The sequence below is a fragment of the Strix aluco genome, chromosome 24 (genome assembly GCF_031877795.1).
Source record: "Strix aluco isolate bStrAlu1 chromosome 24, bStrAlu1.hap1, whole genome shotgun sequence".
In the NCBI taxonomy this organism is placed as follows: Eukaryota; Metazoa; Chordata; class Aves; order Strigiformes; family Strigidae; genus Strix; species Strix aluco.
Genome location: NC_133954.1, coordinates 9,391,466 through 9,408,325, shown reverse-complemented (window position 1 = coordinate 9,408,325; position 16,860 = coordinate 9,391,466). Strand labels below are relative to the sequence as shown.

Below are 16,860 nucleotides of genomic sequence, written 5' to 3'. Positions count from 1 at the left end.
CCTTGCGCCAGCTCTCTGGAGGGGGGTGTCTCTCTCTCTTCATGGTAAGTACCTGAAACTCCGACTTTCCCAGGGGCGAGAGGCCTCTGCTCCCACCCTGCGCAGCCAGACTGGGCCCGAGGGCTCCTCTCCCACTTCTGAGGTGGTTTCCAGCGCAGATTTAGCCAATTTGGGGTTTGTTATGGAAACTGGCTCAGGCCCTGCTCACCGTGGGGCTGGTGGAGCTGCCCGAGGCGCCGGCTCAGGTGCTGCCCGGATGTTCCTTGCCCTCAGCGGGGCTTTGCAAAGCCCCTGCCTGGACCCGTGCCCTCAGCCCAGCTTTCCCAATTCCTGTGAAGGCCCCGGCGCCTGCACCCGTCCCCCCCCAGCCCCAACTTCTGCTTCTGCAGCCGCAGGTGAGCAGGGCCTGAAGTTTCAATCAGCCCAGAGAGTTTTTTTCTCCCAGTGCTGGGTTTGTGCTGAGCTGGGCCTAAGTCGCAGCCCTGGGGGGCTGCCTGGCTGCGGGGGAGCACGTGACCGCCTCTGCTGCGGGCAGAAATGGGGGTTCAGGGTGTTGGGTCCCCACAGCACAAGGGATTGGGGTCCCTAACAAAGCTCCCGGGACAGAGCTCCCCTGTCCCATGTCCCAGCCTGGTGCCCCCCGCACCCGGGGAGCCGCAGGAACGACGGGCAAACCCCGGGGCCCCCCCTCCCTGTCCCCTGGCGCTATCGGTGCCACCGAGGTGCTTTGCTGGAACCCGGTCAAGTGTGGAAAGCGCTGTCAGATTTTCCACTGCCGGGCTCTGGAGAGCGTCTCCAGCACGGCCCTGCCGAGGGGCCCCGCTATTTACGGCTCCTCGCCGCGAGCGCGCCCGCGGAATCCCTTGTCACGACTCGCACGGCGAAGGGCGAGGCCGCGGCCGCGCTGCTGCGTTGTAACCCCCAAACGCGTCTCCAGAGCCGCACTGCGCACGCAGAGGGCGGCACGCTGGGATTTTCTCCATCACAAAATGTCCCTGAGCGGGGCCTTGGGGAAGCCGAGGGCTGGGGGGGTGCAGGGCACTGACCCAGCGTGGGCATCGCGCGTCCCCCGAGGGGCGAGGAGGGCCTGAGGGTGGCCCATGGTGGCCAAGACTCTGCTCTCGTCACCACAAAGTGACTCAGGCACCAGCAAAGGCCACGGGCAGGGGCTGGGGGCAGCCTTGGCCGTGCCGCTGAGGATTTCCCTCCGAGCCCCGCGGTGCGTTGGGAAGCGGCAGCCGGACAGCACAGCCACTTGCCGGCCACCGCGGCTCCATCTGCCAGCACCTGCCAGGGCTGGGGGCAGCCCGGGATGGTCAGCGGGAGCCCCCGTGGCCCCCACAGCCCCGGCACGGAGCAGGGAGGGCTGGGGCCTGCCCTGAGCATCCCCCGGGCACAGCACCCCGGTCCTGCAGGGCAGGAGCTGTCGTGGCACAGTCGAATGCGGCCGATGTGCTGGGGCCAGGGAGGTGACACCAGTGCTGGGGGGGCCTTTTGGGGGCTGAGTGCTGTGGCCTGGGACCCTGAGGGGTTTGGGGAGGCCGAGGCACGGGGGTGTTTCTGCATGGGGCGGTCACAGCCCCCAGCACCAACCTGTGGCCCGGGCAGTTGCTGGCCCCAGGGCTGTGTTCGCCCTTGAGCCCCCCCCCGGCAGAGCTGAGCCCTCCCCTCCCCTCCAGGCGCCCCTGCGGCTGCTCTGTCTCTTTAAAAGGACTCCAGGCGTGGCTGCGGGACCGTCATCCCATCCCAGCCGGACAAGGGACCGGACAGTCCCGCACAGCCCAGGACAGCCGGCGCCAGCCGCGCTGGCACACCGTGACCGCAGCCTCCGCAGGTACCAGGGGACACCCCGCCGGGCTGGGCTGGGGGGGCTCGAGGGGTCTGAGGGGGGGAACAAGGGCTGGGGAACCTGCCTGTCCTGCCCCAGCTGGTGTCCTTGGACCCATCTCTGGGGGAGCGAGTCCCGGGGCAGAGCAGACGCCTGGGGACACTCGTGACAGGGGTGAGCTGGGCTGGCACTGCCCAGGCACCCTCCTGGGAGTGGGGCTGGAGCGATGGGTTGGGAGGGGTGTGGAGGGCGAGGAGCCAGAGGGGCCGTGCTGCCCGCTGGGCTCCATCCTGGCGGCCGCAGCGTGTCCCCCCCCCAGCGCTGACCCCGCTCCCGCAGCGCGGCCATGGGCGAGTGGGGCTTCCTGAGCTCGCTGCTGGACGCGGTGCAGGAGCACTCGCCCATGGTGGGGCGGTTCTGGCTGGTGGTGATGCTCCTCTTCCGCATCCTGGTCCTGGCCACCGTGGGCAGCGACGTCTTCGAGGACGAGCAGGAGGAGTTCGTCTGCAACACGCAGCAGCCGGGCTGCAAACCCGTGTGCTACGACGCCGCCTTCCCCATCTCCCACTACCGCTTCCTCGTCTTCCACGTCGTCGTGCTCTCAGCTCCCGCCGCCCTCTTCGTCATCTTCGCCGTGCACCAGGCGGCCAAGCCGGGGCGCGGGGGGGCCCCCGGCCAGCGCGGCCGCCGCCTCCAGCCCTTCTACGTGGGCAGCGTGGTGGCACGCATCGCGGCCGAGCTGGGCTTCCTGCTGGGGCAGGCGCTGCTCTACGGCTTCAGGGTGCAGCCGCTCTTCGTCTGCCGCCGGCGGCCCTGCCCGCACCGCGTCGACTGCTTCGTCTCCCGCCCCACCGAGAAAACCGTCTTCATCCACTTCTACTTCGTGGTGGGGCTGGTCTCGGCGCTGCTCAGCCTGGCCGAGCTCGCCCACCTCCTGCGCAAGGGCCCCCCGCCCCGGCCCGGCTGCTGCCACCGGCCACAGGAGCGGGGACCGGCCCCCGGGCAGCCGGCGGGGGCCGTGGCAGAGCTGTGTCACCCCAATGCCTCCTCACCGCCGCGGGGGGACCTGACCGTGTAGGTTGCCATTGCTGGCATGAGCTGTGGCCGTTCTCAGCCTGGTTGGTGCCCAGCAGGCGGCTGCGGGTCTCCCCGCCCCAGCCCTCGCTGTGCCGGGGAAGCGGTTTGGGCCGTGCCCCGGTGCCCTCGGTTCCTGTTGTGGGCAGCGGATGGGCCTCACCCGGCAGCTGCTGGAAAAAAAATATGGACAAAAGGAAAACAAACAGGGCCCATCCCTGCGCAGCGGCAGGGACACCCCTGACCCCTCCCACTGCCCCCCCAGCCTGGCATGGGGAGGGCCAGGGCTGCCCCCACACCCTGTGCTGGGGATGTCACGAACGTGTTGGGGCTCTGCGGGCCGGGACTGGCCCCTGGTGTAGGGGGACACAACCGCAGCATCAGGGCTGGGAAGGGCAGAGCTTTGGGGGTGCGGGGGGGCCCCAAAGGGTTCTCCCCAGCTCAGCCTTTGGGGACAGCCAGACCCTGCAGCAAAGACCCCCCCAGGACTCAGGGTGCTGCAGCCCTGACCGTGCGCCCCCCCACTCCCTGGGCACCTCCCTCCCCTCCGGGTGCCCCCACAGCAAGAACGAGCCGGGCACTAGAATAAATAAACTTTATTCTGGAGCCAGCCCCCCCCTCCCATCCCCGTTCCCCCCCTCCCGTCCTCCCCGTGCCGGCAGGGCCGGGCCCCGCTCCCCACAAGGTCGGGGCTGGCACCGCCGCGCACCCCCACAGCCCCCACCCCGCCTGGGGGGGCCGGGGCAGGGCCCGCCCGGCGCCCCCCGACTCTAAAACCACTAAAATCTCAACAACAACAAAAAAAAAAAATTTAATAATAATAAATCGTGTGCCCCCCCCCACCCCCCGCCCCAGCAGCACCCACCGTGCCCCCTCCACCTGCACAGGCCTAAAAACCCCTCCAAACTTTTACAAAGGTTTTAAAACGTATTTATAGATATTTATAGATATTTATATATATATACTTTGCTTTCTTTTCTCTTTTAAATGACTCTGCTTCCTCAGCGGGCGGGGTCTGGCCGGGTCCTCCCCGCCGGACGGCCGGGGCGGGGGGTGTCTCGGTGGGCGCGATCCCGTCTGTGCTGGTGCTGGTGGGGCCGGGGCGTCCCCGGGGACGCGGCCGAGGGGGCCCCCGCGCCCCTGAAATGTGACTCAACCAACGCGCTTCGCCCGGGGCTTGTGGGAGGTGGGGGGGGGCCGGGGGCTTTGGGGCTCCCCGCGGGGTCCGCTCCGGCGGAGGCGTCCGGCGTGGAGGCTGGGGGGGGTGGGGGGCTGCCGAGGAGTCCGCCCCAGGGTGGGGGGCTGCAGCCAGGCCCGAGGCTCAGGCTCCCCCCCCCCCGGCGTGTGCCGGGCTCTGTCCTGGTGCGCGCCGGGCGCGGGTCATGGCGAGTGCGTGGCCGGGCTGCTGCGGTTGGAGCTGGGCGAAAGGCTGGGGCTGCAGCTGCCCGGGGGGGGCCCCAGGCTGCCCGCGCGGGGGCCACCCGGTTGCCCCCCCAGCGTGTCCATGCCCTCCGAGTTCTCCAGCATCTCCTGGATGAGGGGCGGCATCGACCCCGGGATCTCCATCTTCAGCGTGATCACCCGCTCGGCGCCTGCGGGAAGGGTGGGGGTCAGCGGGGCAGGGCACTGCCAGAACCCCCAAACTGGCACCCCCAAACCGGCACCCCCAGCTCTGCTCCTCCCTGGGTGCCGAGGACAAGGGACACGGCCCCGTATCAGTGTCCCTGGAGGATGCGGTGCTGTGGGTACCCCCCTCCCTCATCCCCTCGGGCGGGTGTGGTGCCCCGGGGAAGGGTGAGGGGCCTGGACCCCCCCCCACTCACACACACCCCCCTGGGACGACACCGAGCCCAAGGGACGCTCCCCCGGGATGTTCCCCCAGACACCGAGCGGCAGGAGGGCGGCCACCCCCTCCCCAGCGCTCACCCTTGGCGCTGATGCTGCGGAGATCCGTGATCTTCATCAGCATCTTGGGGAACATGTGGGGCTTGTTGGGCCTCCTCTTCCTCACGTAGATCTTCAGCGCCTCCAGCAGCGGCTCCTGCAGTTTGTCCACTTTATCAGGCTGCTCCAGGTCCTGGCGGTCTGGGGAGGGGGGAGCAGTGGTTACGGGGGGGCAGCACACATCCTGTCGTTCCTCCTTTGCCCCCCTGGGGGGAGGGGGTATGGCCCAGCTCCCTGTCCCGGGCCCCGCGGGGGTCACCGGGGTGGCCGTGCCATGGCCAAGGGCCCCATTTGGGGTCTTCTTGGTCAGCCCTTTGGGGAGACCAGCCGGGCTGACACCGGGGGTCTGCCGGGGCACCGGGCAGGGTGTCCACCCCTGCACCCCCCGCCCCGTTGGGCGCCCACCTCCGCAGATGAGGCAAATGGCGCTGAGCAGCCCCGTCTCGGCATCGTCCATCTCCAGCGGCAGCAGCTGGTTGGCGAAGGCGAAAACCAGGTCGGTGAGGGGCCCGAAGCCGGCGTTGTGCATCTGCGTGCGGTTCAGCGTCAGCCCGTCCGAGAAGGTCATGGTGTCCTGCTCCGGCGTGTAGCGCGTGCAGATCCGCAGGATCTGGGGGGGGCGGCGAGGCCGGGACGGGGAAGGGGGGGCTCAGCCTGGTGCCCCCTCCCCTGTCCCCATCCCCATCCCCGTCCCCGCTCTCACCAGGATGTCGAGGCAGGCGGCTTTGAGGAGGGTGATCTGGTCGGCGATGGTGAGCGTGGTGAAGCCGGGGAGCTGCTTGGCAAACTCCACCGTCTTGATGATGCACTTGGTGGACAACTCGCTGAACTTGTCCCACAGGTCGATGTCCAGGGACACCCGCTGCTCCGAGCTGTTGTTCTGCAGCGGGAAGCCGGGGAAGGAGGGTGGGGAGGTGAGAGGCCAGGGACCCCTCCCCAGCCCCCCCGGACCCCCCGACACTCACCGTAGTGTATTTGCCGAGCTGGCAGAGGGCAGGGAAGGTCTCCTGGTGAGCTTTGCGCACCTTCTCGATGAGCTCCTCCACCTCGGGCGTGATGATGTAGCTCTCCGAGCACTCCGGCTTGGGCACGTCCTTCTTCTTCTTGTTCCGGTCGTTACGGACGGCTGCGGGGACGGCAGGGTCAGCGTCACCCGGCCCTGCGGCCACCCAGCCCCTGCCCGGGCTGGGGGGGATCGGCCCCACCACGCTCTGCCCCCCCCGGCAGCAGGAGAACCCCACCGCCAGCGCCGGGATCAACCGCGGTGACAGACGAGCCACCAGTGCCGCACAGTTTTCCTTGAAATACCCCCCCCAAGTCATTAGGAGGTAATTAGGGGTGACACCGCACCCGGAGGGGGGGACACAGGACACCTCTGGCCATGGGGACAGCGCTCAGCAAAGTCGATAGAGTGGAGAAAACCACCAGGGAGAGAAAATGGCAGCTGAGCCACCGCGCTCACCACGGGGGTGTGCGGGGGGAACGTGCCCTCGAGGTGGCAACTTGGGGGGGGGCCCAGATCCCTCTGCGGGCCGGGGGCGGGGGCCTGGACCCCCCCCCTTTGGTGCAGGGTGAGCTGCAGCCCTTGGGATGCTGAACACCCCCGGCAGTGCCTGACCCCAACCCCCCCAGCATCCACCAGCCCCTCCGGGGATCAGGGGCCCCACAGAGAGGGGAGGCAGCTGCACCCCAGCAGCCATCGCCCCCCCGTCCCCCACCCCCAGCGATGCTGCGCACGGGGTAGAGAGGGGGAGGGCACAGCCGGGCACCATGACAACTGGCACGCAGGCGCCAGGCAGCCTCGTCAGCATCATTTATCTCTGACATCATCAATCACGCGTTGCCTGGGCAACGGCCGGGCTGTGGCACAAACCCAGGGGGGGCCCCCCAAACTTCTCCCCCCCCCCCCCAAGGGCCTCGCTGGGCACATGGTGGGGGCTGCCGGGATGGGTGACGGCGCCTGGACCCCCAGCTGCACCCGGGCAGGGTGTCCCCATCCCGTCCCCATCCCGTCCGTCCCCGTCCGCACTCACACTCCTTGGACATGCCGACTTCGAAGCACTTCTGGAGGCGGCAGTACTGGCACCGGTTGCGCGTCACCTTGTTGATGATGCAGTTCTTGTCCCGGTGACACGTGTACACCATGTTCTTCTGGATGCTGCGGCGGAAGAAGCCCTGGGGACGCCGCAAGCCCCGGTCAGCGCCCGGGCGCGGGGACCCCGGGGAGGGTGGCCAAGGGGAAAGGTGGCCACAGGGACACAGAGTTGGCCACGGTGGCCCGGCAGCTCTCTCACCTTGCAGCCCTCGCAGGCGCTCACCCCGTAGTGGTACCCCGAGGACTTGTCCTGGCAGACGAAACAGGGCTTGTAGATGCGGGGCAGGGGTGGGGGCGAGGGGGGGCTGGGCACGATCTCCTCCGAGCTGGTGCTCTGCGTCTCGACGGCTGCGGGGAAGGTGACAGCACTCAGGGAATGGAGAACCCCCTCCAGGCAGGGCTGAACCCCCCATACACAACCCCGCACCCCCTGACAGCGCCAGGGTTGGCCCCGGGTCTGGTGGTCCTGCCAGTCCCCCCCCCCCCGCCCACCCTGCGCTGCCCACCCCAGCCCTGCCCGGGTCGTGCGGGGCCGGCGGGGAGAGGACGCGAGCTGGGAAGATGCAACTTGACATTTCCAGGCCACAGAGACGATGTGGAATTCAGGCAGACAGACAGAAAAAAAAAATTTAAAAAAATAATAATAAAAAGAGAACAGAAAAATAACTGGGATCCCAGGAGCGCCCCCCCGCGCGGGCAGCACCGATGGCGGCTGCGGGGCCGGTGCTCACACGCGCGGGCACACACACGTGTGCATATCCCGGGGGGCCGCCCGCTGCCCCCATCGCCCCAGAGGTGACAGCACGGCCCCCCTGGGAGGGGACGGGGGCACCCAGCCTGCACCCCATGGGCCCCCGGCGGGCCCACGACAAGCAGCACCCGGCCACCACGGCCCCGCCAGCCCGGGGGACGCAGCCGGTGCCCCCTGCACCCCGAAACCTCGGGGGACGTGCCTGCCCCCCTCCTGCCCCCCAAAACCTCATGGGACATGTCTGACCCCCTCCCCTCCTGCACCCCAAAATCCCATGGCACATGCCAGCTCCGTCTCACCCCCCAGGAGCACCCGGGAAGTGCCTGAGCCCCCCAGGACAAGCCCCGACCCCCTGCCCTGGCGCAGCCCCAGCCATGGGGCGGGGGGGGTGCAGTGCAGCTGGGGTGCAGCCCCCAGCGCGGGGTGCAGCCAGGCAGGGGTTAAGCGCTCCCCAGCTCCTCCGGGATGTTTGCGAATGTTTTTCTGCAGCTGAGCCAAGCGAACCAGTCAAACAGGATATTAAAGGCCCGGCCCGGCCCCCCCCCTGCCCCACCGGCCCCTGCGCCCCAAAAAAGGCCCCTGAAATGGGCCCTGGGGAAGCAGGGAGAGGCCCTGGCCAGGGGCACCCACCCTAGAGCTGAGCTGAGCTGAGGAGGGGTCCCACTGCGGGTGGGGGGGGTCTGGGGGGTGATGGATGAGGGGTGGGGGGGGTCCCCAGCTGGACTGTGCCACCAGCCACTCACTGAGGGTGGTGGGTGCAGATGGGGCCTGGGAGGGGGGACAACGGGGACGAAGCCACCCACGACGCTTGGGCAACGGGGACGGGCGAGTGTGCGGGCACGGAGGCGAGTGTGAGGGTGGGATGGAGCGTGCGGGGCGGGATGGGATGGAGTGAGAGGGTGGGATGGAGCGTGCGGGTGGGATGGAGCGTGCGGGTGGGATGGAGCGTGCGGGGCGCGGAGGCGAGCGAGCCGGGCAGCGCTTCCCGGGCGGCACTGCATAAATCACGGCTGCCACTCGAGGGAGCGGAGCCATTAAAGTGACTGAGCGAACGTCGTCTATAATTTATCGCCTCTTTTATATAATTTAAGAACTTCCTCGTGGAGAGCTGCACTCACCAAATGCAGATCTGACAAGGTTTTGATGTGCTGGGTGCGGAGGGGGAAGGGGACCCGGCTCCCCCCCCCGCCAGCGTCCGTCCCCGGGCAGACACGACTGTGCCAGCACACGGGAACCCCGTCACCACAGCCACCAGCCAAGGGACCCCCGTGCCACCCGTGGGGGGGGGCCGGAGAGGGCCAAGGGTACAGCCACCAGCCTGGCCAGCTCCCCATGAGCCCCTTGTGGTGGCATCAGGCCTGGGGGTGCCCCTCACACCCCTGTGGGGCAGGGGGAGGGCACAAAGCAGCATCCAGAGGTGCTGAGCGGGCAGGATGGGTGCAAACCTCCCCTGCTCCCGCGGGGCTGGGTGCAGGAAGGGCCGGCTGGACCATGGGGGACACCACCCCCCCGGCATCCAGGCTCCCTCCCCACCTCCAGCCCCATCTCCCCCCTGGAGCAGGAGGGGCGCAGGCGTCCTGCCCCCCCGCACCGTTCGCAGGAAGCGGAGCCCAGCTGCAGACCAGATGCTGCGGCCCCGCCAGCATCCCCGGGTGAACGCGCCGCCCCCGCCTGCGGCCCCGCCGGCCGCTTCCTGCCCACACCAGGGACCCCAGGGCACCCCGACACCCGTCACCCCCACCCCGGCGTGGGAAAGCACCCACGGGGCCACGCTGCAGGCCAGGACCCGGGGGGGGATGAGGGGGGACACCCAGGAGTCCAGGCTGTCACCAACCCCCGGGGGCTGGTGGAGTGGGGGGACGAGGAGCAAAGCCCAGCCGGGGGCCGCAGCAGGGCCCCCCCTGGTACCCGCCACAAGGAGGAGGGGAAGGGGGGTCCCGGGAGCCCCAAACCATGAGGTGACCCCACCATGGGGTGCCCGGTCCTGTCCACATGTCGCCGGGCACTGCCACCCCCCCTCCTGGTCCCCACAGGGCATCCTGCCCAGCAGACCCCGGGGTCCTGCCCCCCACCAGCACCGTGAGGGTCCCCCCCCACCCCGACTCACCCATCTGCCACGCGCCGCTGGCGGGCAGGGGGGGACGGAGCGCGGCTCATGCGAGACAATGGCGGGGCCACCCTGTGCCCAGTGGGGGGGTGCCCGCGCGCACCCCAACCCCACACACCCCCTCCCCGAGACCCCCACAAACCCCCCTGCAGCGCATGGCCCCGCACTGGCACAGGATGCCTCGGTGGGCTCCTGCAAGCCCCTCGGCCACCCTCAGGAACCACCTGGTGCCTCAGTTTCCCCAACCGCCGCACAGCAACGTGCCCAGGCCCCCCCCTGCACCCCGAGAAGCGGCTCTTGCCCCTGCGCCAGCGAGTCGGCGTCCCGCCGGGCCGGGCAGTGCCGGGCCAGCAGCCAGCAGCTCGTGGCCAGCCCCGCCGGGCACAGCCCAGCCCCAGCTGTCTCTGGGGAAACTGAGGCACAGCACAGCCACCCCCGAGCCGTGCCGCGGGCTGGCCCCCCCCCGGGCCAGGGAGACACGGCACCTCGGCGTGACGTAGGGAACGGGGCACCCAGCCAGGGAGTCCCGGCAGCACCCGCCGCCTACACACCCGCCAGGTCACGGTCACCGTGACCAGAGGCTGGAGGTGCCCTGGCCCTGCCTGGGCCCCCCCCCCCTCAGAGCTGCCCGCCTGGCTGCAGCCCATGGGGAGGGGGCTCTGGCCAGCAGGACCCCTCTCCCGCAGGACTTGGGGGGGACAATGGCCCCCAGCTACCCCACTCAGGACAGCACAGCCCCAGTGGGATTGGGGGGGGGGGGGGGGCTGCGCTAAGGGGGTGGCACTGGAGCCTGGGACACACAGCTCCTGCCAGGCCCTGCCTGCACCCTGCCTGCGCTGGGGCCTCAAAGGCAGCAAACCCCCCCCTGCTCCGGGGCTCCAAAAGCAGCACCCCCCACCCCGCAACGGCGGGGGGAGCCCCCGTGGCAGCCCCGCACCGTCCCCAGCTGCAGACAAAGGCCCCTCGCGCCGCGCTCGGTGCCGGCGGAAAGGTCGAGCAGCCCCAAGACAATGGGGGGGAGCGAGACCGTGGGGGCCACGGCCGGACCCCCCCCCCTCCCCCCGCAGCACCGGGCATCACCACGGGAAGGGCGAACGGACGGCAGGGAGAGGGGCTCGCCAGCCCCCCGGGGATGAGGTGCCCCCCCCCCCCAGCCTCGCTGCACCCCACGGGAGGGCCCCGCAGCCGTTATCGGGGGGGGGGTGAAAGTCCGGCAGAGCCGGGCAGGACTTTCCCTGGGCCGTTACCGTCGCCCGTGGCCCCTGGGCACAGGGCCAGGCCGGCCGGTTGCCCACTGCAAGGCGAGGGGGGGGCATGGGATCCCCTCCAGCCTACCCAGACCCCCTCGTCTGGGGGGTGGCAGCCCCCCGGCCGGCCGGTGGCTCGGGGTGCGCTGCCCGCACCCCCCCTGCACAGAGCACGGGGCCTGCCCGTCCCCAAGGACGGCGGGGGGACCCGCGGGGGACCCCGGGCTGTGACCCCCCAGGGACACAAGGCAGGATGCGGCCAGCGGGTCTGGCCGGGCCCCACCTCAGCCCCCAGCCCCCCGGCGCAGGGGGACACGGCCGTTTTCGGGGGGGGGGGGGCACACGCTGGCGCTCCCCCTCCGCCCGAGCAGCAGCCGCGGCTCCGGAGTTAATTGGATTTTCTCGGAGCCCTTATCAGGAGGGAGCGAAATTCCCGGCGGAGCTGGCGCTGCTGCGGCCCCCACCCGCGGGAAGGGGGTGCGAGGGGCCCCCCGCCGAGCCCCGACACCCCCCCCCCAATCTCTCGCCGAAATAGGACGGGGGTTGTTTACGGCCGAGCAGTCCCCAGCACCCCCCCGGCAGCAGCACCCAGCACCCATCCCCCAGCTCAGGCGCGCCCCCCCCCCCCCCCCCCCCAATCTCTCCGCACCCCTCCCCGCAGCCCCCCCCCCTCGTTCCGAGGCCGCCCCTCCCGGCCCGAGGCGGGGTGAGGGCCCGGCCGCCCCCGGGGCGCAGGTACCTACAGCGGCCGGAGCTGCTCCAGGGCGGGGGCGGCGGGGGGCCCCCGCGGGGCGCGGGGGGGCCGCGCTCCGGCAGCAAACAGCCCCGGCCCGGCCCGTAGAAATCCATCCGGAGGAAGGGGCGGGGGGCAGCCCCGCCACCGCCGCGCCCTCGTACATGGCCCGGGGCCGCGGGGGGGCGGCTCCCCGCCCCCCCACCCCCCCACCCCCCCGTCAAACCCCGCTCCGGCGGTGGGGGCGGCCCCGGGCGGTCAGTAGCCCCCCCCCGCGGCAACCGGGCCCCCGGGGCGCCCGCGCCGCGCTGCCATGGCCCCGCCGCGGCTCAGCCGGGGGAGCGGGGCCCCGCCGCTCCGCTCCGCGCCCGGGCAGGCGGGAGGAGGAGGAGGAGGAGGAGGAGGAGGAGAGGGAGGAGGAGGAGGAGAGGGAGGAGGAGAGGGGGGAGGGGGAGGGGAGGAAGGCGCAGCCCCGCCGGCTCCGCAGCCCCGGTCCCTCCCGACACCAGCCGCCTCCCCGCAGCCTTAACCCGCTCCGCGCCGCGGGGCCGCCTCCGGACCCCCCCATCCCCTCCCCGGTCACGGACGCGCGGGGCGGACGGGGGCGGACACCCCCACGCGAGAGCGGGCTGAGGGGGGGGGTCTCAGGGTGATTGGGGGGGGGGGGGCTCATTTGCCTAATGGGATGCGGGTGAACTGCGGGTGAACCCGGCGGGAAGGGCTCACCTCGGCCTGACCCCCGGCCGCCCCCCCGGGGTGCGGGTGCCACCGTACTGGGGGGGGGGGGTGGTGTGTGCACACGCGTGTGTGCGCGTGCTCACGCGTGTGCCCGCTGCGTGACCGGGTATGTGCTTGTTTGCGTCCCCACTGCAGAGGGGCCCACGCGTGTCCCCGCCACACTGTTTGCACGGGGGGGGGGGGGGGGGGGCTGGGGGTGTGCACTCGTGTGTGTGAGGGGGGGCAGCCTTGTGCGCACACACGTGTGTGCATCCCTTCTGCACACACAGACACGTGTGTGACACCGTGTCCCCATGCGGCATGGCCTGGGTGGCCACAGGCCGGGGTGGCCACGGGCCACCATGGTGCCCCTCCCTTGCCACGCCAGTAACACCCCCCCTGCTGCCTGGTGTCACCCCACGGCCTCTGCCATGCCACGGGGACCCCAGCCCCCCCCCCCCCCTCCCCGGGGTGCCCTCCAAGGGAGAGCCCAGGGGGGTGCAGAGCCCACCCGAACCCCCGCCTGGGTGCTGCCAGGGGCAGGAGCAGCACACGCGTGTGCACGGCTGGACACGGGGTGGAGGTGGGGGGGTGGATGGGGGGGGGGAAATGTGGGCGCTGCCGCACACGCCAGCCCTGCACGGCCACACGCAGCAAGCAGGGAGCGCGCGTGAGCAGATGTGGGTGTGCACGCGTGTGTGCACACACGGCAGCACCCGCGCGCACGCCGAGGGCACCCTCACGCTCCGCACGCCCACATGCCAGCAGCCCCCCCTCACCCCAGCCCCAAAGCAAACAGCCAGGCCGCCCCGCTTTCATGTCCAACCTGCCCCCCCCCCCCCCCCCTCCAAAATAGAGGCGGGGTGGAGAGAGAAAGGGGAGAAAAACAGAAAAAAGAATAAGAAAAAGGCCGGGAGGCGTGTGCGTGTGTCTGCGTGTGCATGTGTGTGCGTGTGTGCGCAGAGCGGATCAGCAGCGCCTGTTTAAATAATAATAGAAAGTCAAAGGCTTTGCTTAGCCAGCAGGTTTCTGAACAAAAGCCCAGCGCTCCTCCAACTTCCTGCAGCGAACATGACAAATGTCTGCTTTGACTCATTACCAGCGCTGGAAAGAATGTGGCTGCGACGGAGGGGACGCGGGGCCGGTGCACCGCGCGGCGCGGCCCCGGCTGGGCCTTACACGCAGGCCGGTGGCCGCCCCGCCAGGCAGCGCTTCCCGTCCCACGCCGGCGGCAACAGGAAGAAACAGAGATTAAAAAAAAAAAAAAAAAAAACACACACCAAAAAAAAGAAAAAAAACCCCAAAGCCTTAATGCAGAAGCCAAGAGGAACTGGGCGAGGGGAGCGCCCCGCACGCAGCCCCGCGGCGCGAGGGGGGACGGGGACCCCCGCCATGTGCCCCGTCCCACCGCCCCGCCAGCAGCACGGGGACACCAGAGTGACGCCAGCAGCACCCCAGGCCCCCGCTCCCGGGGGCGGCCGATGCTCCGGGGAACACAAGAAGCCCCCACGAGCGCGATGGGGACCACAAAGCGCACGGGGGTCCCCGCTGAGCCCGGAGTGGGGGGTCCCAGCGCCAGCACACAACAGGACACAGGCCCCCAGCCCAGCCCGGGGTACGGGGGGTGCCTCCTGGCCTCAGCCCCTTCCCCCCATCCCCACGCCGGCACCTCGGGGGCCCCCCGCAGCCCCCCTCCCGCCCGCCCACTTCAAAAGACCCCATTTATCCCCTTCAGCGGCCTTTGAGCGCGGCGAATTCCCGGCCGGCGCAGGCGGCTCCCCCCGGCCCCCGTGACAGTGATAGAAAACCTCCGCCGTGATGGGCTTTCCCAGGCGCGGGGGCCCAGCGCCCAGCCCGGCCTCATCAATCTTCCCCGGGCGGAGATGGGGGGGCCGGGGGGTCCCCAGCATCGCACCCCACAGGGGCTCTCTCCAGCCCTTGCCCCGAGCGGGGGCCCCTCAGCTCCGCCACCCCCCGCCCGCGGCCCCCGGCCTGCAGGGAGCACGTTTTGCTCATTAATTTTTAAAAATTAATTAATTACGGGGCGCTGCGGGGGAGCGGCTGCGGCGCGGAAGAAACCGGAGCCAGCGGGTTGGGTGACGGGCCGGGCCCGGGCCGCGGGGGCCCCCCGTGCCGGCAGCCGGAGCGGGGCCGGGGGGGCCCTGGCTGCAGGGGGAGGGGGCCGCGGGGGGGTCCCGCTTCCCGCAGCCTGGGAACCAGGGCAGGGGCGGGTCGGGGGGGCCGCGGCCCAGGGAGCCCCTCGGGCTGGGGGTGGCAATCCCTCAGGGCCTCCCCCCCCCCCCAAGACCCTCCGAGGGCCAGTGAGGGGAGGGGGACCCCAGGGCAGCCAGGCCCCACCGCGGAGCCCCTGGGACGGGGACACGGGCACGGCCACACGCACCGACACGCGTGTGCGCGCCTGTCACGGGCACATGCATGGCAGGGCCGGGCACTGAGCACACACACACGCACCCCCCCGAGTGGCTCAGCCCCAACACGCTTACTACACACGTGCACACCCCCTGCACACGCTTACTACTGGCATGCACACCCGCACATGCTTACTACACACGTGCACACACACGCACATGCTTATTACACGCATGCACCCCACACACACCTACTACCATGCATGCACACACACTACACGCATGCACACCCTCCACATACACTTATTACACACATGCACACCCACACACACTTACTACATGCATGCACACACCCCGCACATACATACTACACACATGCACACCCTACACACATGCTTATTACATGCATGCACACCCCCCACACTACATGCATGCACACCCCTGCACATGCTTACCTACACACATGCACACCCCACCACTACACACATGCACACCCCCACGCTTGCTACACGCGTGCACACCCCCCTGCACACACAGACACGCACACACAGCCAGCCCCAGGTGCACACACATGTGCAAGCCACCATGTGCATGCACACATGTGCCCACACGCGGCTGTGAGCGTGGAGAGGCCCCCACACCCACCCTGGGTGCCCCCCCCCGCCACCATCCCCTGCCCGTCCCGGGGTCCCCCGCGTGGGGTTGGGGGTCCCGCAGCGCGTGGGGGGGCCGTGCCGGGGTCCCCAGGGCCGTGCCCAGCACCTCCGCTCGCTTCCCCCTTGCCGGGTCTGGCCCCAGCCGGGGGCACCCAGGGACACCCACCTCGGGCTGGGGGGTGCAACAGGCCCCCCCCTGCACCCGTGGCGAGCGGGGCAGCCCCCAGCACCACGCTCAGGATGGGGCCGAACCCCACGGAGTTGGGGGGGGTGTATGTGCACCCCCAGGGGGGCCCAGCCGGATCAGCCCCGGGGCCGCGCAGCTGCAGCACATCTGGCGAGGGCAGACGGCAGCGGGGCCGGACACGCGTGAGGAGGGGGGGCAGTGCGCTGGGCCCCCCCCAGCGGGGACACGGACCCCCACATTTCCTGTTGGGAGTGAGAGCGGGGACATCGCGTCCAGGCCCACGCAAATCCTGTAGGACCTACACAAACAGGGCACCCCCGCGCTGTGCGGGTGCTGGTGGGGGGGGGGCAGACACGGTGCCCCCACCCCCTGCGTCCTCCAGCACCCCAGTGGGGGAGGCCAAGGGGAAAACTGAGGCTCAGTTCAGCCTCCGCCATCAGCCCCAGGGCACCCGCAGCCCTGCCCGGTGCCAGAGGAGGGGATGGGGAGGGGGGGACACACACGGGACAGGAGCCCCCCCACCCCACCCCAGCCCGTTCCCACAAGGCCACGCGGCGGAATGGCCCCAGAGCCAGAGCGGGGGAGTGGGCCCCACCCACCGCCACCCAGTCGCTGAACTGGTCCCACTGGGTCCCACCGCCGTCGGGGCGGCTCCGGCGGGGGACAGCGCCCGGGGCCGGCCCTGCCCGGGCCTGCACCGTCCCCCGGAGCCAGGACGGGCCGAAGGGGGGGGGGGGGGAGCCCACCACGCCCCGACCCACGGGAGCCTCCCCGACCGGCGGGTGCCGCGGGGCACCCATGGCGGCACGGCGAGGGCACCCACCCGCGGCGGTGCCGGGAAAGGGGGGCCCAGCAGCCACCCCCCAGCACCCAGCGAGCGTCAGGGGGAAACTGAGGCACGGCCCGAGGCCGGGGTGACGGTGTGGGACCCCGGGCAGGAGCCCACCTCCCGCGGCTCCCAGCTGCCAGCGCGGTGATTACCGGGGCCGTGATGGACGACCCTGTCAGGGGGAAATTGAATCAGGAGCAGACGCGATGATTGCCTTCATCGCCTCCCCCACGGGCGGCCCCCGCGCCAACGGCGAACAAAGAGCCGCCGCGGGGACGCAGCGCGGCACGGCCCCCTCCCCCCCGAGCCCCCCGACTCCCAGA

At 70.7% G+C, this 16,860-nt stretch overlaps 2 protein-coding genes across 3 annotated transcripts; one reads left to right on the top strand and one right to left on the bottom strand.

The window, feature by feature from the left end:
- The first annotated feature begins 1,749 nt into the window (after nucleotides 1-1,749).
- Nucleotides 1,750-3,952, top strand: GJD3 (gap junction protein delta 3). 2 transcript variants are annotated; one of them, XM_074849633.1, is made up of 2 exons: nucleotides 1,750-1,834; nucleotides 2,220-3,952. In XM_074849633.1, exon 2 carries the CDS (start codon nucleotides 2,232-2,234, stop codon nucleotides 2,904-2,906), a length of 675 nt encoding a protein of 224 aa, XP_074705734.1. In that variant the 5' UTR covers nucleotides 1,750-1,834; nucleotides 2,220-2,231; the 3' UTR covers nucleotides 2,907-3,952. The 2 variants fall into 2 exon arrangements, with proteins under 2 accessions (XP_074705734.1, XP_074705733.1); XM_074849632.1 differs by having other exon boundaries at nucleotides 1,754-1,834; nucleotides 2,168-3,952.
- On the bottom strand, nucleotides 3,829-11,945 carry RARA (retinoic acid receptor alpha). The gene is given in 9 exon segments (XM_074849631.1): nucleotides 3,829-4,494; nucleotides 4,829-4,987; nucleotides 5,252-5,456; nucleotides 5,550-5,726; nucleotides 5,812-5,972; nucleotides 6,880-7,021; nucleotides 7,141-7,289; nucleotides 11,790-11,909; nucleotides 11,912-11,945. Coding segments are annotated over 9 exon segments (1,359 nt in total). The 3' UTR covers nucleotides 3,829-4,282.
- Between the last annotated feature and the right edge of the window lie 4,915 nt (nucleotides 11,946-16,860).